General features: G+C 47.5%; 1 protein-coding gene across 5 annotated transcripts in view; it reads right to left on the bottom strand.

The window, feature by feature from the left end:
• The window catches only part of NCOA1 (nuclear receptor coactivator 1), a 190,189-nt gene that overhangs the window by 46,783 nt on the left and 122,045 nt on the right, over positions 1 to 21,361 (bottom strand). For all 5 annotated transcript variants that reach the window (XM_074861273.1, XM_074861271.1, XM_074861275.1 and 2 more), the window contains one exon: positions 18,628 to 18,794. In XM_074861273.1, coding sequence (XP_074717374.1) covers positions 18,628 to 18,794 — 167 coding nt within the window. The remainder of the gene's footprint in view (positions 1 to 18,627; positions 18,795 to 21,361) is intronic.

The following is a 21,361-nucleotide window of genomic DNA, read 5'->3' on the forward strand; positions in this document are numbered from 1 at the left end:
CTGGGAGAAGAGACCAGCACCAACCTCTCTACAATGTCCTTTCAGGGAGCTGTAGAGAGTGATGAGGTCTCCCCTCAGCTTTCTCCTCACACTAAACAGCCCCAGCTCCTTCAATCATTCCTCATATGATCTGTTCTCCAGGTCCTTCACCAGCTTCGTTGTTGGCTCATCTGGGGTGTTATTTCTGCTCCTCCAAAGGCGACAGTGCAATGTAACCCCTCCCAAAAAACTGGCTTGGACCCTCTGCCTCAAAACCGCATCGCATGGAGCAAAGCTGAAAGATGTGGCTTCAGCAAGCAGGTGACACCACCCTGTGTCCACACAAGTGGAGGGTCACTGGTGGTTTCCCCTTTCTCTGTCTCTTTTCCCTCTTTGCATTATTATTTTTTATTTCTCCAACCTCCTTAGCTGCCTCCATCACTTTAGCAGGTCTTCTGCTCTTTCTCTACCATCATTTTTGGTGGCACGGGGCACAGCAAAGCCATCCCCAGGATCCTGCACTCGCCTTCCTCCGCTTCCAGACCTCTGTACCTGAAAGCCCGTATCCGGAGAAAATCAGGCATTCAAGGCAGGAAAAAGACAAGTGCTGGAGAAAAGCTGTGACCTCTTCCAGCAGCCATGGCTGGAGACCTTCCCTGGAGCAATGTTGGGATCATGCAAGTTGGAAGCCACAGCCACATAATGGGAAAAGTCCTCAAAAAGGCCTTAACTTACTGCTTTTTACCCAAAACACAACAAAGCCCCATGGCCAGAAAAGGACCTGCACTCGAAAGGCTGGAGAAGTGAGGACATGGCACCAGAGTGATGGGGGGTCGGTGGCTTAGGGGACACCTCCCAGAGCCACTCCAAGGCATAAGGTGGGAGGGGAAGAAAAATAGGGGTGAAAGGGGTGGAGGGGGAAGATGTCCAGTGTTGATGTCCATCTGCCGTGTCTTGGGAAGTCATCCCCAGCCCTGCAGGCCCCATCGCATGGAGCTCCACCCAGGGCAAGCACTCCTGTCGTTCCATCTCTTAAATAGGAGCTTTTAAATTAAAATACAATCTGTCTGATTCTGCTCTTGATTTAAAATTTTTCAGCTGAAATGCTTGCTTTTTTTCCCCAGAAAGAGGAAAGGAATATCTGAAAAATAACATATTGCACGTGAGTCTTCTAAACCGGGACATAAAAAATTTAAATCAGGATTTTGTTGAGAAACATGAACACAGAAAATCAATTGTTTTCACTTGCCCAGTGCAAAACTTTGTAATATGTTGTACTTTGCCTTGAGTTGCAAGAAACTTGCTGCCGCTGTCTGAAGAAGCCCCCATGGTCATGGGTGTGATGGCCAAGACCCAAATGCACTGTCCAAGGGCTTTTTTTCAACCCAAGATTTCTATGGACAACGGTCCTTCTTCATTTCTTAAAATAGAAGCCTGAAAAGTCTTTGGGTTTTGACTTTTCTATTAAAAATTGAACAGCTCAAAGGCAAAATGTCCAACTGAAGAGGACTTGCAGCCTTTCTCAGAGCGTGTTGGGTACCCCAGTGGGTACCAAGGATGACAGAGCAGGGCAAGATGGAGAAGTTGATGTGATGCCTGGAAAACACGATGGAGCACCAGGCACAAGAGCTCCCCATCCCTCTCCCATATGGCACAGCTCCGCAGCCTCCCCGAGGGCTGTGCTGGCTGAACCCCCAGATCTCAGCCAGGATCTGCTCTATCTGCTTTTTAAAAGATGAGCGAGGCAAAAAAATCCACATCTGTAATCTCCCAAATGAGGAGCTTTGATTTTTAGTTAATTAAAATCAGATGGAAGAGATTCAGCGCACCCACAGATAGAGAGCATGACAGAAAACTGTGCCATTAATTAGTGCCTGCTACAAGGTTCATCAGTCCAGTAAACCCAACAGGAAAAAAAAGTGCCATAAAAATAAACTCCTTGGCAGAAGGTGTGCAGCGAGTGCACCTTCCAGTGGGGAAGGAAAAAGATTGGCTTAAAAAAGCCATGAGAGGAGAAAAAGACAACGGTATTGATATAGGAAAGCAGCAGGGAATCTAGACCATAGAAATGGGAATTCTTTTATGTTTTTTAAATGGTACCCGAAGAGGAAGACATGTTGAGGGCTATCTGCCAGGTTAGGGACATGTTGGGGGAAGCCTCTGAGCATCACTGGCTGATGGTGGTGGTGGTGGTGGCCTGGTCCGAGGTTCTGTGCTCACCTCCAGCCTCCTCTCCAGGCCCAGGGAGCCCGAGTGTTCTCCTCCCCATCCCTATGGATCAACAAGTAGGGGAAGATCCAACCTCCACTAGAGGATGAAGCCAATTTCCAAGGAAGACCGTTCTACGTAGCCTACAGGGCACACGTTTGGACCACAGCAACAATGGCTTCTTCGGAGGTACTCTAAACCAAAATTCAAGCTGTGGAAGCCGAGATTTGCCCAACGCCTCCCTATTCAATGTCAGCATATTCACACGGAGGCAGATGCAGAAAACCCAGCCCAGAGTCCTCCCTTCTTCACTTCCACAAATACCAGATTCCTCTAAAACACTGTATGGAAATCAGCAGCTCTTAGGTTGTATAACTTTTTATTCTAGTAGGAGGAAGGAAATTATCTGATCTATGAATTTAAAAAACTGTGGAAAAATACAATCTGTGAGATTCAGAGCTTGAAAATACCAGTGCAAGAAATAGTAGAGCAGATCTTGGCTTTCAGAAATCAGCACAGCTCCTTCAGAGCCCTGTGCTCGCCTGCTTTACACCACCCATCATGATGGTCTGTCTGTGACAAGTCCCAGGGTGCTCCCCAACCGTGTGCTGTAACGCCAGCAGTGCCGGGACACCGGGGTGAGATCCATCTCACCGAGCATAGGATGGAGATGTTTCCACCTGAGCTACTCACCTCACACTCCCCTTACAGCCAAAGCTGAGAAAAAGGCATTTTTAGAGGAGATTCACCTCATCCATTTTAAATTTTTATTCTAATATAGCGTCTCATTTTGGTTTTTTTTTTTGGGGGGGGGGTGGGGGGGTGGTGGTGTTGTTATCCCCTAGCCCTCCTCCACAACCAGCAGTTAACCAGGTTTAGCTCTCTCTCTTTCTCTCTCTTTTCCAGGGAGAGCTGAACTCCTGACTTCATCACTGAACTCCAGTGTTGGCCCTGAAAAAAATAACCCATGTACCTCCAAAGGTGGCAATGCAACGCTCGCTTCAGCCCTAAGTATTTCTGTGCCGTCCTGGAGAACGTCCTCACCAACACAGACCCAAGTGGTTCTTCAGACACCTCTTGAAGCCTTATTCTTCCATCAGTGCACATGCAAAGGCACATCTCAGGAGGACACATCTCACCAGGCACACAGCCAAGGGAGGAAACTAAACCTTTGGGGTGTATAAAACAGACTCTAGTGCCCATGTGGATGGTGAGCACTGAGGACTGAAGCTGGTGGCCACTCCAGTTGCATCAGTAGAGTCAACGGTTGAGACAGAACGGTGGAGAGAAGAACAGTGGGGATGTCCTGCTGCTCTCCCATGGCTCACCTGAGCTTCTTCCTTCATGGCCTGGCTGGAAAAGCAGTCACAAAAAAGCGGTCAAGCATTGCTGCTGTACCAGGAAGCATGACAGGTCCAGCTAATGCTCCCGCAGCTATTTGCCATGCTGCCTGCAGTCCAAGAGCCATCCTTACCAACCCACAGCGGCACTGGGAACTCGCACTAAAGCCCAGGGCTAGTCCCAGCAGATACAAACATCTCCAACCTCTGCGTAAAACACAAAATCCTAAAAGGATGAAACCACACAGACTTAGTCACCCATGAGTACAGATTTGCAGGTGGGACACTGGATTTGTATTGAGGTTAGTGATTTCACGATAGCTTTTGAACCTCACAAGAAAAAGATACAACAGGCCAGTGTCTATATTAACACAACAGCTTGACTTATCCTTCCATCGGCCTGAAAACCCCTTCAACATGGATATTTCAAAACCAGGACAACATCCCACGATGCTTCAGTGCAATTTGCCAGATGGAGCTGATGGCAGGTCCCGTCAGCAGGAGGGCTACAGCCACCTCCACCACATCTAGCACCAGTCCCAGGAAATGAACATTCCTGGTAGGCAACAGCTCAACTCCATACTAGGTCTTCAGCCTGGTGATCCCAAGCTCAAGCAACATTAACCTTCCAGGTGGCTATGGGTTGTTCCCCAGTTTTGACTGCTCCTCCAACTGGTATTTGCCCTCTTTTCCCATGTAGGGGATAAGGATTTTGAGGGCAGGAATTTTGATGTGTTTTTTTAAAGTTTTTTCTTATTTTTTAAACATGTATCTACCCTGCAACAGGCACAACCAACTTTCTCAGGACTATACAATGCAAATAAATCAACAGTCTTGTTTTAACCCATTTGACCCGATAAATTGCAAAGAACATATTCCAGCATTGCCCTCATCCTAACCAACCACTCAACTGAATGGTAACCTGTGACATCCTTCCAAGGGAGGACCTCAGGGAGCTTCCCTTTAATGAGCCTAAGACACAACTCCCCATTAACACTCCCATTTTCCAGCTGAAGAAACGCAATGCATAACCACACACGCTTCTGTAGCTCTTGCTGGAGTGGATTAAGAAGTTCATTGGCATCTTCTGAGCTGAGATGCTGTGACAGGCCACATGAACGCTCGCAAGCCAAAAGCTACCGGGGTTAGCTTCAACCAAGGCTGCTTTCACACACCATGGTGGTTCACCAGCTGCTGGTTCTCTCTTGAAAGACTCCAGATGGACCTGCAAGACCACATCTGTCCATGCCCCAAGGCAACACGCATCGTGCACCATCAGTGGAGGACAGCATCAGGAGTACAGATTAAGACCCAAGACACCGATCCCTGCTCTGACCAGCAAACCTCACTTTCTTTGGCAAAGTTTATAGAGAAAAATCTACTTTTCTGCTTCTGGTAAAATCCTTGTGTAATGGCAAAGAGCGCAGAGCAAAGCGTGCTGCCGCTAAAGCAGAAGGAAAAGGGTATTTCTTTCTGTCTTCACACCTTTTAGAGTTAAACATTAATGGTGTCGAGATGTCTTAAGTAAAAAAGGCTGGTTGTCTGAACAATGTCAGGAAAAATTATACCGTGCTGAGTGAATGCAAAATTAATGAGCGCTGAATGCTGACAGGAGAGAACAGGCATAAGGAGCTGAGACTTTTTTATAGTCGACGCTGAGATCAAGCAGGTAGAACATCTCCATCTTGCTGGGGGAAGGAATAAAGGGAGAAAAAAACTTTTATCTCGAATCTGAAGAATTTAATTCGTTCAAAAACTGTGTCAACTCTGCACGGCCAAATCTGCAGAGATGAGAAAGGGCTACATGTAGCTCCCCCCCAACTTTAACTCAGCCCTAGTATAGCCTTCATTCTCCTCCTGCAGGCATAAAATACATTGCAAAACCATTTTAACGATCCAACTTAATTAATTTTGCAAAGAATTAGACTGTCTTTTCTCAAGACGTAGCATCTTGAAGCCCTGGTATGCTGTATGCTAAAGTCCATGAGAAGTTACTATTAAAAATTCACTCGTGTCAACCGTTAAACCAGCTTTATCCTCAAGTTGCACAGGCATGTCAAATATGTGAACTGCACCGGCAAGGAGACGCCTGCCAAAGTGTGCAGACAATGCAAAGCTCAAGTGCAGCGAGGGGGGAGCTGACGCTTCCCATGCGCAGAGCAGCACTCCCCCCCCCACCCAGCCCCGCTTCTCCAAACCCGGCTTTCTCGCACCTCCCATCTGTCTCTCCTGGGCTGCAAAGGGAGAGCTGTCAATCTGCAGCTATGGAGGGGATCGACTTGCTTTTTCTGCTAAGCCAAAGGGATCTGTCAGAGGAAACGAACCAAGGGGTGGCTGTAACACGTGCATGTGAGTGTGGTCAGTAGGTGCAAGTGGAGCTCTGGGCCGTGAGATGCCCCTGGGGGGACAGGGATGGGCAGGAGCAAGCCATGTGGTATGGGAAGCTACCTAGACAAGGTGGAGCCTCCTGGTATGGTAAGCCATGCAGAGAAGAAGCTGCTGTGAGCTACAGGAAGTCACCCAGAGAAGACAGAGCCACATGGTATGGGAAATCACCCAGAGAAGATGGAGCCATGTGGTATGAGAAGCTACCTAGAGAAGATGAAGCTGTGTGGTATGGGAAGCCACCCAGAGAAGAAGGAGCTGAGTGGTAAGGGAAGCCACCCAGAGAAGAAGGAGCTGAGTGGTATGGGAAGCCACGCAGAGAAGATGGAGCCACATGGTATGGGAAGCCACCTAGAGAAGATGGAGCCATGTGGTATGCGAAGCCACTCAGAAGAAGAAAGAGCTGAGTGGTATGGGAAGCCACCAGAGAAGATGGTGCCACACGGTATGGGAATCCACCCAGAGAAGACAGACCAAGCCACGCAGGTGAAGACTGCTCTCTTGTCGATCTGTGCAGAGCCTGCTCAGGAGGACGTCACCTCCAAAAATGAACTTTTAACTCTGCCCATGCAATCGTTACCTGCTGAACTGCGGGTGCAGCCCCAGATGCTGGATGTTCTCAGTGGGTGCACAGAAGGCACCGCTCTCGGGTGCTCCCTATCCTGAAGTGGGTGAGTGCCTGGGAGAGTAAGGAACAAGGCTGAATATCCATCCTTCACTTCCCCCCATGCGATGGGGTTCTGTACCTAGGGCCAAGGTGCAGCTACCTGTAACTACTTTTTTAAGGACCGTATCCATTATTTCAAAAATTTGGGATGGTCCAAACTATTCCCTGCTCCCATAATTCACTGTCTCAGTGCAGCAGCTGCATCAAACCCAGGGCGAACATCAGCCTGGGGAACCTGATCCACCACTCCAGCGTTCATCAACCCTGCTCATCGTAATACAGATTTAATGATTTAAAGGGTAGTTAGCTGAGACTGGCAGTTTAATTAATTAATGAAAACCTATCTTGGAAGGCAGGACTTCCTAAATAGCAAGGGCAGAAGGAACAGTGAGAAATATAATTTAAAAACCATCCAAATGGTGTCGTTGTCTCTCTACCCAAGGCTCTAGTGAGGCTTTAAGTGCCACCAAACAGCCTGTGATGAAATTGTGGGGCTTGGGGAAAGCAGAAGAAGCCAGATGAGGAGCTTGGCAGCTGGGCACCGGGGAATAACGTGGCCCCAGAGGGAGCGAGACCGCTCCTGCATCTCTCACGCTCGTGTCCCAGCAAGTTTGTTTGCTTTGCCCAACCATACCACTCGGCATAATAAAAGCTATTATCTCCTTGTACAAATCTCCCTTTATTTTCTCTGCTTGCAGGAGCATTAGGAGGATTAAAGTCTATAAAAGTTTGTTCAGGGGAAAATCTGAAATGAAAACTGAAAGACTTGCATGGCTGGCTCCAAGTTTGTTGTGTTGGGTTTTTTTTTGTTTTGTTTTGTTTTTTTTCCCCCATAACGAAGAATTTTTTGTGTTACTTCTTGCTTTTTAGGCATGGCAATGCTTGCACTGCTGGGTGCTCTGATAGGTCAATAATCAAGATGGGCACTTGCAGAGATATGCTGGGGTAGCTTCCCTCTGAACCTCCTCCCTTGCCCAGGACACTTGGTGACTACTCAGATAAGATGCCATCGCAGCTGCTAGAAGAGGGATGGATCCCCATCGTCCTGCTCCTGCGCCCAAAGGGATGCCAGCTCCCAGCATGGCTGAACCTCTTTCTGATCATCAGTCAAACGAACTGGGGTCCAGAGCAGAGAGGGAGCAAGTTCAGAGGAGGCAAAATCCTGCTGGGGTGGCATCCTGGGGGAAGAAGAATCTTAAAATAGGTTTTGTTCATCTTTATGAAGGGTAAGGAGGGTCAGGAAAAGGGCTTTAAAGAAAGGATTTTTTCCCTCCTCCTTTCCTGCCTCTCTTAAAAATGAGACTGAAACAAGGAGGGGAAAAAAAAAAAAAAAAGAGGGGGAAAAAAAAGCTAATCCGGCACAGCAGAAGGCAAGAGGAGGAGTGATTTCTACAGGTGGTTTATGACTCTCCGCATGATCCACACGCCTGTTACATCCTATCAGATCCTCTTCTTACGGTGAGGTGCTAAAGGATTTATTAGTTCTTGACAGTGTGAGATGTTTAAAAGCTTGAGGATGTAATAACCAAATGTTCACTTGTTAAAATAAAGGCACCGTTTGGAGAGGCCTGTGCAATTCTTAGCAGCCTCCCCTTCCCCTCGGTCTATATTTAAGCTGCCAGCTAGATTAAAACTGTCAGAGCAGGGATGAGAATTTTATTGACATGCTTTGTAGGTGGTATGGCTCCATAAAATAAACATATACAGAGGATGCTCCCTGGTGTTGCTGCACAGGCAGAGATTTTTATAGTACTGACCTGGGGGAGTTTGTATCTGAAATCAATCTCTGATATAAAACAGATTCCAGAGGATACGGAAAGACAGAATTCACAAATGTCTGCGGAGAGCGTGGGCAGGGATGCAATCCGTTTAACATTTCACGTTGAAATCAAACTGAGGAGAAGGGGAGGGTGTGAAATTCCCTGAACCTGCTCCAACAAACTTTTCACCCCTGTGTGCGAGGTGCAATTAATTACTCTGATAACGGGGAGGTTTGAATCCTGGGCAGGGTGCAGGATGGAGCATGGGGCAGGGGACCCACATGGATGCTCAGGAAGCCGTGAGGACTCTCGCCCCAGCTTTGCGCTGGTGGAAGCTGCTGCTGTGGATGGAGATCTTGGCCTTGAGGCATTTTCCAAAATCAAAGATTTCAGATTTATAGAGAGGAAGGCCAGGAGGGATCACTAGATCAGCCAGTCTGACTTCTTGAGTATCACAGAGCCATCAAAGTTCACCCACTTCCACCACCACAAGCCCTGAACTTCTGTTTGGCAAAAACCTGACGCAACCCACCGCTTCTCCTGGCAGCTGGTTCCCAGAGCAATCACCCTCCCAGTTGTAACTCTGGGCCCGAGTCCTAATTTGTTTTTGTCTGGCTTCGACTTTGAGTCATTCTCTGTTATGCTGGATTTAAAAACCTCTTTAGTAGCCAGCATTTTCCGTTCTTGTTAGTGTTTATAGTGTCATCACCATGTCCCCACTCCTTTTTTTTTCCCCTGGATACACTCAACAGAGCTCTTCAACCTTCCAAGCTGCAAGACATTTTCTCCAGCCCCTGGCTCATTTCCATGGCTCTCCTCTCTGCCTTCTCTGGATTTTGCAACCTCCTTCTAGCATGGATACCATGCCTGAGCTCCAGTTTTGTCCCACCAGCTTCATGCACACGTAACATCACCCAAGAGAAGCCCACCTTGCTTTTCATCACAACCCAAGTTCACATTGACCACCTTTGCTTCCAGGATCTCCAGATCTTCTTGAAAAGCACCATTTCCCGTGATACCATCCTTCCAGCACTCCTGTGTGCCCGTCCCGTATTGGTCTAGCAATGATTTTGTATGTCCTTCCACATCCGTGAGGATGTTGAATAGCACCAAGATCTAGCACAGACTCCCAAGAAGCGCCATGAAACTCAATTTTGAGAAAAAAGGTGGTTTTCATCAGGATGAGGAGAGGTCACCAGTGGTGTTCCTCTGGCACCTGAGGTAAGCAGTCATGAAGGGAGAAAATACCAACTTGAGGGTGGGTTGACCCATTGACATGAAAGAGGACCAAATGGTAGAAGAATTACCCAATCACTCTGCTAAACTGTGCTAAGGTCTTCCACTTTCTACTACTCAAAGGTCACGCACTCATCAACCAAGAACATGAGCTTTGGCTAAAAGTTGAGGATGGCTTAATGGAGGTGATAAGAGGAGACAACAACTGTTACCTCCAGCATAGCAGGGGTGGTAACAGCAACAACCTAATGCTACTTGTAAGATCTGGTAAGAAAAATCATGACAGTCTGCGCCAATTCACTCAAGAAAAATGAAATTCAGTTGGAAGAAGTACAGAAAAGAGCTGCTGGGTTGATTAAAGGAAAGGCATTAACTATCTGACACCAAGATCCTAGGAGAACTTGGTTTGTTGGACAAGTCAAGCAAAGGTAGAGAACAAGAGCAACAACTTCACAAAAATACATTAGGGAAGGGTGGTAATTACCAAACAGAAGGAAGAATAAACCAAATTAAAGGGCAACGCTGGCACAGAAATGATCCGAAACTCATTTCCAACAAAAACGAGTAGGTGGTTTCATCCTCTTCAGGATCTGAGAAGGATTCCTGGAAGGATGAAGTTAAACAGGTAAAAGGACTGGATCTGTTTGTACTCTGTTTACCTTGGCTCAGCCTCACACTTGAGGGCTTTCAGTGGGCACCTACCAAAGCCAAGGAGGAATTCCCCCTCCCCGCTGATATCTAATCTGGCCTCCAGGGTTTGGTTATTTTTCTTTCTCTGTAGCCCTCTAACACACAGTAAAAATTGGCCACTGAGGTGGGATGAAAGCAATGTGCATCCCTCCCTCTAGTAGCCTGAGCAGCTCCATTAGGGTTAATCCAACCACTAGATTTGGGAGGAAGAAAGAACTTTCCTCCCCAGCACCTGCAAACACCTGGTGACAGCACTGCTGGCCGAGAAGGTCCTTCCTGACCTCAGGGACAAAGGCGGAGGAACCCGGAGTCTGCGAAACACCACTCCAAGGCAAAAGCAAAGCTCCCCTTTTCTGACCTCCCTTGAAGCAAACAAAATCAGGATAACTCCGATAAAGTCAATGCATTTAAAGAGGAGACTACAGCACCAGGCTGACAGTTGTAGCCCGAAGAGTTTCCAATCTAATTTTAGACTTGACACAAACCTTAATGTGGTTTTAGTTAATTAATAAAAAAAATCCTTTAATTAATGTAAACCCCTTAAAGCAGTTTTCATTTACTCCATTTCCAGGAGACATTTCCACTTACACTGCTCCTCAGTTGCCATTCTGCTGCTTGCTTTTGTTCTTCAATCAAACCTCAAATGTTAGACCTAAATTTCGGTTTATAATACATCACTGGCCTTGAAAGCTGGGATGCTTTGAGCCCAGGCTATTTCTTGAGACTTCACTTCAGTGATTTTCCAAGTAATGGGGTTTCCATCTCTTCTCTGACTACGCAAAAACTCTACAACTTGTTCTTCCACTGCATAAAAGTGTCCTCTTTTGGGTCCACTGAAGGACCTCGGTGTTGACTCAGCACATAAAAGCTACCAAAAATTACACTTGAATTCTCTGAATCCAAGAGTTTTAAGTTTATCTCCATTTCTTCATGCAAGGCAGAAAGGCAGCAGTGATGGCATGCTGCCACCCTGCCCTCCTGGCAGCAACACCTACCTTGGGCAGCTCTTCAGGCCACCAAGGAAGAAGCTCAGATGTGATGTGGGAATGCAGCAGGACATCCCTGGGGTCCAGAGGCCATGGGACTTCTCACCCCCTTGGCTCTCCTGATGGCAACCTGTACTTGGTAGAGCAGCCGCTGACTCCTGTTTTCAACCTGCTCCATCTGCACGGCCAGCCTGGGCACCGCATCTAGGTGACCACCACATCCTGTGTCCAGTTTTGGGACCCCCAGGTAAGACAAACTGGAGTGAGTTCAGTAGAAGCCACCAAGATGGTCAGGGCTGGAGCACTGATCCTGAGACCAGAGGCCGAGGGAAGGGGTTTGCTCAGCCTGGAGAAGAGATGGCTTTGGGCAGCTTACCCATGCCTATGAGAAGTTATGGAGGTGATGGAGCCAGATTCTTTGCAGTGATGGATGGTGAGAAGATGAAGAGCAATGGATGCAAGTGAAGCAAAAGAAGTTTGGGTGGGATAGGAGGAAAATCTTATTCACCACAAGGCCTGCCAAGTGTTGGAGGAGGTTGCCCAAAGCACTTATGCTTCTCCATCCTTGGGGGCTTCCAAAGCCCAACTGGGTGACGTCCTCAGCAACCTTGGCAGATCCCAGAGCTGACCCTGCACTGAGCCCAATTGTCAAACAACAACACTATCAGAAATGGAAATAAGCTTTATGGAAATGAGATGGCTCTAGCCAGACAGATTGCTAGCACCCAGGTAAAATCTTAGGCTTCTCCAAGAGGATACTGGATTACAGTATGGGGAGAGGGAAGAGATGAAATGAGAGTATTCAAAAATACAAAATGCTAGAAATAATGCAAGCATAAACAAGGCAGAGCACATTATGTAGAAGGTACTCTCCCTTGGTGGCGTGGAGGCAACAGCTCCAAGGACCCGAGAAGTTTGATCAGAAACTGGAAATCCTGCCTGTGTTTCAATGCCTGTCAAGAAAGATGCATTCAAATTGGAGTCGGTGAAAGAAGGATATGCAGACAATTTAGGAGGATCCTAAACAGAAGAAAAAAATGCCTAAAGACTTTAACTACATTATGCTGGCAAAACAAAGCTAAGTGAGGGAGAACTTCCATTCCTGCACTGAAGATGTCCAGCTCCTTTGCAGACTCAGCAACACGGACTTAGGCTCAATATTTCCTCAAAGCTAAAGGAAGTCTATGTAGAGCTCTGTCCCCAGGGGCTGTGGACACAAAACCCTGTGGACTGAGGGTGATGTGGGAGCCTGGACCTGGGCAGAAGAAACCAGCTGAAAGCCTTTAACTGCTCTGCACTGGGTTCCTCTGCTTTGGGGTAAAGCTTGCCAAGGGGCCTCAGCTCTGTGACTTGCTTCCACACATTGCACACAATTACTCGCTTTGTGGTTTTATGGGAGTAATTTTATGATCTTTAATAATGTACCACTTCACTTGGCCGCTGGGACAAGAAGGGGCTCTTGAGGACAAGGTCTCCTCTTCTCCTCCTCCCAAAACCTCACACCACTGTCACAGGCTGTGGGAGAAGCCTCTTCCCAGGCCACCACTTCACCATTTTCTGACCACCACTAAATACAAAGCCAAGACTTTTTTGTTCTCTTTTTAAAGCTAACCACGTGTTGGCATTCCCAAACCCAAGAAGAATCTCAACATTCATTTTGAAGAGGCTCCCACACGTCCCACTGAGGACCCAGGACCCCTCTGCGCTAGAAGCTGGACATGTATATCACAAAATAAATCCAGGGCCAAATCTAAGCATATGACAAGACAGCAGGGAAACTTAATTAAAGGAAAGCCACTGACAGCCCACTGATTGTATGCAACTCAGCAGCCAAAATCAATAGTTATTTCATATACTTCACTTAATTAATCTACTGTATTTACCCAAAAGGAAAATTACTTCCCCAAGTAGTTTAACTTCCAAATGGGGGTGGTCTTAAACTAAGGGTCTTCTTTTTCTGGGGTTGATGTGCCCTAATGACAAAGGAGCACAAACTTGCATGAAGGACCCCATCTTATTATGGCCACACTTCAGGAAAAAAAACAAATAAAAAGATGTCAGGAGGACACAACTGCTCCATGGTTTTGTTGGACCCAGAAGAGGATGCCTCCATGCAGTAGAAGAACAAGTTGTGGAATTTTTGTGTAGTCCAAGAAAAGACAGAAATGCTCTTATCCCTAAAAACCCTGAAAATTATTAAAATAAAGGCTCAAGAAATAGCTTTCTCCCCCTCCCTGCCCACAGTAACTCAACTTAAAAATTGAGGGTCATCTTTGCAGGTTAACACAGTAACATCGGGGAAAGAAAGCTAATTCTTCACCTAGTGCCCTTTTAAAACATCCCGAAATCAGGTCACTATTCGGTAGCATTATTACAGAATAAAACTGCATTAATGAAGATCTGAATTACTTTTTTTCTTTATACATCTATAAAAATAAATTCAGCAGCTCCACTACTGCAAAGCCAGGTTTCACTGGGGCTGAAGGTGTCACACATGGGGTCATACGACCCTCTATCACGATTAGCCTTGCACTGCAAAGGCAAGCAGTGACTCGAGGTCCCTCATGAGACAAGCTAAGTTGTACAAATCCAAGCAAACACAGAAGAAATCCTTTCTTCTGGACCTCGCAGGACCAGAAACTCATGAGCATCACCCCACGCATCCTGGCGGGGCCGGGAGCCGTGCCGTGGCTGCTCCTGGAGCAGGTAGCTGCCGGCTCTGCGCACGGATTCCGGCAGAAGCTGAACATACGGCGGCACAGCGGGAGCGACCGCCAGCGAGCGGCGATGAGCAAACGCAGGAAGGATGGGAGGAAGGAGGTCCCTTGGACGCTGGCGCTGGTAGAGTCGCTTGTGATGCCTTAGGAGGTGTTTCAAGGGCAACCCTCTGCGGCTGCTTGAGTTTGTAGGCGGCGTAAGGAAAAGCTCGATGTTATTTGATTTATTCTGTTAAGGTGCTGCATTTATACTCCTGCTCTGGAAGGAAATTAAGCAGCCTATCAACAGAGAGGGCTTTTGGAAAAGACTTGGTGGCTTCATCTTAAAAAGGACACTGCCAAGGTTGGAAGATCTACAAGGGGGATGAGATGACCCCTCTGCCAGCTCCCATCTCTGTCAGATCTCTGCCAAATGTTATCACCCTCCCAAAACTGGGGTGTTTAAATAAAAAAATCATTGGGGGGTAAAAAGAAAATACCTTTCTGGAGCCCATCTGCCACCACAGAGACCGGTGTTGCAGGGGCATTGGATGCTGAGGCTCAGCCTCTCCTTGGGGTGGGGGTGACCCCAACCTCCATAGGGTAGGCATCAAGTATTACATCATTTTACAGAAAAGGAACAAAACAAGAGGTGGTCCGTGCATCAGCGCAGCTTTTCCACTATCTCTGCTCATTTCTGTACTCTCCTGTATAACCAAGTTGCCTTATTTTTACATTTGCAGCCACACATGGGCTGCCTTCCCAGCGGCAATCGAGCCTCGTGCCCGTCCTACAGCTTCCTGACTCCACCACAGCCCCACCACACTGCCCTGATGACTTCTTCTAACGGCCTTCACCACCTCTGCTAACCCTACACGCCCAAGAGTGCCACACATTGAGCAGTGAAGCCGTCCAGCTTGCCTCCAGCCATCGGGATTTGATCATAGCAGAACTGCTCTGAATTAACCCTACCTTGGGCGAGTTCACTTCCACGTGACAGATGGACATCAGCTCCATCTCACGCCATGGCTCTGCAGCAAAGAGAAGAAAGCCAACGGCATCCTGGCTTGTGTTAGAAATAGTGTGACCAGCAGAAGCAGGGAGGTGATAGTCCCCCTGTGCTCTGCACTGGTGAGGCCACACCTGGAGTGTTGTGTCCAGTTTTGGGCACCTCAATACCAGAGAGATCTCGAGGGGCTGGAGCGAGTGCAGAGGAGGGCAATGAAGCTGGGGAAGGGCCTGGAGAATAAATCCTGTGAGGAGCGATGGAAGGAGCTGGGACTGTTCAGTGTGAGGAGGAGAAGGCTGAGGGGAGACCTCATCACTCTCTACAGCTCCCTGAAAGGACATTGTAGAGAAGTTGGTGCTGGTCTCTTCTCCCAGGGAATTAGTGACAGAACAAGAGGGAACGGCTTTAAACTGCAACAGGGGAGGTTCAGACTGGACATGAGGAGAAAATGTTTCCCAGCAAGAGTGGTCAGAGAGTGGAATAGGCTGCCCAGGGAGGGGGTGGAGTCCCCATCCCTGGGTGTGTTTAAGGGCCGTTTGGATGAGCTGTTGGGGGATGTGGTGTAGGGGAGAACTTTGTAGAGTCGGGCTGAGGGTTGGACTCGATGATCCCAAGGGTCTTTTCCAACCTGAATGATTCTGGGATTCTGTGAAAGGACCCACCCCAGGAGAGGATCTCCAGCATCCACGTGCGGGACGGGATGCCAACATGAAGGCAAAGGGGAGGGAGGTCCGCGCGGACGGACCGCTGCTCCGTGGAGCCCAGGCAGGATGCTCACAGAGATCTTCCCCTTGCTGACCTCCACACTGCTCACAAACATCAGTGGCTTTTTCTCCTTCCTCAGCGAGCGACTGTGCACAGGCACCATTCAGAGCTCCACACTAAAACCACCCGACTTGAAAAAATCAAAAAAACTTTTGCGGGACGGACAAAGGCTGAAAAATTAACTGTCTGGCCTCTTCCTCCACTGCGTTTATTGCTGTCTTGGCAGATGAATTTCAGGTTGCTGCCACAGCCGCAAACCGCTTGTTCTGCCAACTGTACATTACTAACATTGGAAGGTGGCCAGACCTAGGAATCTTTTCTAAAAGCATTTGCTTCATACTTTAAATAGCAGCCCAGCAGGCAGGGGGATGGGAGGGAGGGCTCAGCCCCTGCGTGCGATCCATCTGCAAGCTTCTGCTGGCTCCTCCACCCCTTTGCGGGTTAAAACCGAGGACAACCCGCGGCGGAGGTGCAGGGTAGGGAGAGAGCTGGTGGGATGTGACCTCCAAACCCTCCAGGGTTGGCAGCAGGTGGGTGATGCCCCCCGGGATGTCCCTACTCCCCCAGTGCTACCACCTGCCCCTTCCCAAGCTCCCTGGCTCCATGCCTGGCACATTATTAATTAAATTAATAACAGGACGTGGGCTGGTTTTTTTTCACTGAAATCTGCTCTGCTATGAGATTTAGCATCATTTTCCCTGGTGCTTATGGGTTTTGCTTATATTTGGGCTGAACAGCATCATGTGGAAGGTGTCCCTGCCCATGGCAGGGGTGTTGGAACTAGATGATCTTTAAGGTCCCTTCCCACCCAACCATTCTATGATTCTATGATTTGCTGGGATTTCTATGATTCTGTGATTTGTTGGGACATCCTGAGCCTGCTGTAACACCTCACTGCAAAGTTCAAACTCCCTGGCTCCTCTCTGCTACATGAAATCACATCTGCAGGTGGGTTTCCTAACGAAGCATTAGAAGGAGCACAGCCACGCACTGCAGGATATGTCACCGCTCACAACACTTCAGCAACAAAACCGCATCCTCAGTAGTTAGCAAATATTAATCAGCTTTATGACTGAGAAACAGAGAGGAGGAGGAGGAAGGATGCAGGCAGAGAAACACATCTAACATTTGATATAACTACAAGGACAGAAGATTGTCTCTGGCCACAAATATTCTGGCTTTTTGCCGTATTTTTTGTACCTCCTCATGTGAAATGCTCTCGCAACAGTGTTAAGAACAAATAACAGGTGAAGTTCCTTTTCTTCGGTAATTTGGTGCTGCACTAGATAAGCTGGCAACACAGAGCAAAGCTCAAGGCATAATATTTTTAAAGTAGTGCTTGTCCTAGTTAATGTTCAGCCCTGCTGTGCAATGTCAAGAAAACTAATGAACAGTGAAGTGGCAGCAAGCAGGAACCTGGGCGTACTCACCCGCTACCAAACTCCTTTCAGAGCCTGGGCACAACGTGGATGAAATCTAAAAGCAGTTGCTCTGGTTCATTGGGAAGCCTGGGCAAGTCCGTGCAACGTGAGTCGAATGTTTTGCCACCGTGCTTGCCCCAAAATTTGGTGCCTAAAATAAGAGCGGGGAGGACCTATGGCAATGCCTGGCTTGTGATAGGACAAGGGGTGATGGTTTTAAACTAAAAGAGGGTAGATTCACACTAGATATAAGGAAGAAATTGTTTTATGATGGGGGTTATGTTTATGAGATACTGCACAGGTTGCCCAGAGAGGTGGTAGATGCCCCATTCCTGGAATCATTCAAGGCCAGGTTGGACGGGGCTTTGAGCAACCTGACTGAGTTGAAGATGTCCCTGGCCATGGCAGGGGGGTTGGACTGGATGATCTTTGAAGGTCCCTTCCCACCCAAATCATTCTGTGATTCTATGGAGCACCTGTACGTACCCACAGCCCAGCCACGGGGTTTGGGAAAAATTTAACATCTTTTATCAGGCAACACGGCTCCGCTCGGAGCGTGCCGCAGGAGCTCTGGCAAAGGCAACGCTTGACGGATGAGGTGCTCTCAGGCTAATACTGAGCAGGACTCACCTTGTGCACAAAGGAGAAAGTGTTTGCACGAAGGACAAGATGTTTGCACAAAGGACAAAGTATTTGAGCGCACGAGAGGGGCAGCCCTTAGCAGGCATAATGCAGAGCAGGCTGGAGCCCACCCACAGCAGCTCCAGGAGGGATGCTGAGGTTGCAAGGACCTGAACAAGTCCCACTCCTTCCTTAATACCTCACCCCTTCTCCTGGGCATCGTTTGAGCCCTTTGGACTTCCACATTTCAGTCTGTGAGTTGACACTTGGGGTGAATTTTAACCTTTATATGGCTTCTCAAGCATCTCTTCTCTGTTGACCGGTTACAGAGGCGTATTCACCAACAGGAGGTGGATTAATATCCCCACTAATCTGTCTGGTTGGCAGGAGAACAGATCTGACAAGGGGACATGGTTCTTCACCAAGTCTCTCACAAGCATGTGGCAGAGCTATCTGTCCTTCACCTTACCCAGCCATAAAAAGGGGTTTCTGCATACAGTTAATAGCAGTATTGCTGATAAGCCCTTAATGGGCCTGATCCTGAAAGCTTAACAAGTACTTCTGATTATTTTAATCAAAGGAATAATTTCAGGATGAATCATAAACACAGAGTAAAGTGCCACCTTGCACCAGAAACAAAGGTGGCATCTCAAACAAGCCAAGCAACGGAGGCAAAGCACACCCTTCCGTATTACTGCTTCCAGAAAAGTGGGAGAAGGGAAACTACTGCAAATGGAATGATTATGTCATGATTTTTCATTACTTAAGGCATGATTATTTGCTGCAATTTAGCATCTGAAGGGTAGCAGAACGCTCTTACTCTGAAGCTTTCCGACAAGCCAAGGCAGGACGCTGCCACCTTACCTTGCTCCAACCTCTTCATCTGCTGGATCTGATCAACCGTCTTTTTTAGGATCTTGCATTTGTCAGGTTTGACACTCAGAGTGTCGATGTCCCCGATATTTGCAGACAGCAGCTCCGCCAGCTCCTCTAAATATTTGTTCTCCTGTTCCCGTCGCCGCTTTTCATTGCTGGTGGAGAAAGAAAACAAAATTAAAAGTCATGTTAATGATTTTTTCCTGCTGCTTAGTCTAGTCACAACTGGGCACTGGACAAGAACCCAAAAATAAAAGTACTGGCTGGAGTGATGACCGTGCTATAAACCAAGTATCTCCAAAATACTGGGGAGTTCATTCAGGCTTTTGTATGCTTTTATGCATATAATCAAAATTAATGCCAAGGGAGACACAGAGGGCTAGCCAGACGCCCCCAACAAAACCAGACCTCTAACATTCAGGACTCTGCCTTCCTCTCAAAAATAGTTATACATGAATTATAACAAAAATAGTCAAAAATAGTTATATACAGCCTCTTATTTTTCCACAGCCACTATTACAGCTGTTGCCAAGTTTAATCCTAAATTCACACATAAAGGTTAACAACATCCACCAGAGTTTACCAAAGTGAAACTGAATCAATGGTGACATGAGGAAGATGAAAAATATTCATGAGATCAACCTTTTTGTACCAGCAAAAGCAGCTTTTCTTTTAGCTCTCAGCCGCGCCAGAAGCTCAACGCTCTCCCATCAACTATTTGTAAATTCTGGGAATTGAAAATATATTATTTATGTGCTATGACATGGCCATCATTGAAGCCACCCTGGACACTGTAACATATTCCTTTACCAAAGATGTTACAAGCATCAAAACCATCAAAACAAACTGTGCATATGGAAGAGACACACAGAGACACACTTTCCCTAAATACCTTCCTCTACATCAACCACCGGATGAAATGAGGACACCTCAAAATGCCCAACACGGCTCTACACCACCTGTGATACCTTTTATCAGGTTGGTTTTCAATAAGCCACCTTCTTTTTTGTTGCGCCTTGACAGGACACCCAGCACCCTATTTAAGATGTTCTGCTTGAAAAGGCCTAACATTTCCTAGACACCAAGGAGCTGCTGAGATGCCTGTGGGCACGGTGAGATATTCCTGGCCTCAGAGAGGCCCCACTGCTCACGGAGGGGCTGAGAAAACACTGGTTACAAAAGCTGAACCCAAAAGTCCATCTCAGGAGGACATTTGTGTCCCACCACAGATGCCGTTGCGTTGTGCTACGTGGCGAAAGAAGCTCTGCTAACAGCTGAAGGCTTCAAGAAGAGGTTTGGTTTATTTTATCTGTGGAAAGTACAAGCCAGACAGAGCATGAATATACCCTGATAAATCTGCAGAGACCCTTTAGAAACCATATCTGTCCAAAAGGGGATGAGGCATCACCAGCCCTCCCCTCTAAGGAGCAACTCAGGTAGGCTGCACAGATTTTATTCTTTCCTAATTCCACTTTATTAGCTCAATATCCTGGTCTGACAGGTAGGCCTTGTCTCGGGAATTTTTCTGCTGCCTAAACTTGCTCTCACACGACAATCTGACAACCATAGGGATGAGACTCCATGATGAACCTCCCCTTGCCTCCCAACTTTCCATCACCTCGTTTCTCCTCCTGCCTGTTTCCCTCCAGGTGTCACGACTGCCCAGAGGAGTGACAGAAATGACTCGCCTTCTTTTTAACTCAGTGGAGCAGCAAAATCAAAAAAAAAAAAAAAAAAAAAGGAAAAAATAAAAGCAAAGCCAGCTGCAGGTGTGGAGAACACAAACTGTGTTTCTGCCTGGGTCACCGGTCCCATGAAGTCCATGAGTGAGACCTTCCACGGGACACACATGGTGTGACCTGGAAACGCCTCTGCAATGGGTTCGGGTGGGCGCAAGAGCCCTCACTTCCCTGGCAGGCAGCTGCCAACAGGTACTAAGGGGTTGCAGGCAGCAAAACCAGCTTGACAGTGGTAGGTTGGATGTTTATCTGCTGCAGAAGTGCTGGGTTCACCCATGGACCTCAGCCTCTTTTTGCACAGGTATCGGTGACACTGGTGCTGGCACGCTCCCCAGCAATGGGCAGGCAAATGCTTCTCGAAGGAGCTGAGCGAGTATTTTAGTTAAGGTCAAATTAACTAACTCTTCCTGCAAACCAAAAAGCAATAGCAGAGGGGAGAGAAAAAAAAAAAAAATCCCTCTGTTGTGGGTGAGCTCATTTCATGAAAACCCTTAATGTCACTGTTGCTGTGGCAACTTTCAAATTGTAGGAGGGAGAATTGGCCAATTTTCCTTACATAAAAGCATCATGAGAATATTACAGCAGTGGGCTGTTCTTTATGACTCCCAAGTATCATCAAAAGCAACAGTTAAACCTCCCAGGTTTTAACAAAGGAGTTTTGAAGTTCACTTCACTCTGGAGTATGTTCCAGAGGACTCTGGCCAACCTGGGGAGGAGGATGAGGTCCCTCCCCACCACGCTGTGAGTTGGGAGATGGGCTGAAAGAAGGACGACGCAGCACTGGCGAGGACTTTTCTTCTGGATTTTGGTAACATGCTTCAGCTCCAGCGTTAGGGGTTGGATGGCCAACCCAACGACAAGTATTTGAGTCAGCCCTTCTAAAAATGCTTGTAGGTGCTTTGTGGATGTAAAATCTCGTTGTGCTTGGACAAGGAAGGAGAATCCTTCATCCAGAAGTTTCTGCTTCTCTATGATCAGTTTGC

This window comes from Strix uralensis, chromosome 3, assembly GCF_047716275.1.
Source record: "Strix uralensis isolate ZFMK-TIS-50842 chromosome 3, bStrUra1, whole genome shotgun sequence".
NCBI lineage: Eukaryota > Metazoa > Chordata > Aves > Strigiformes > Strigidae > Strix > Strix uralensis.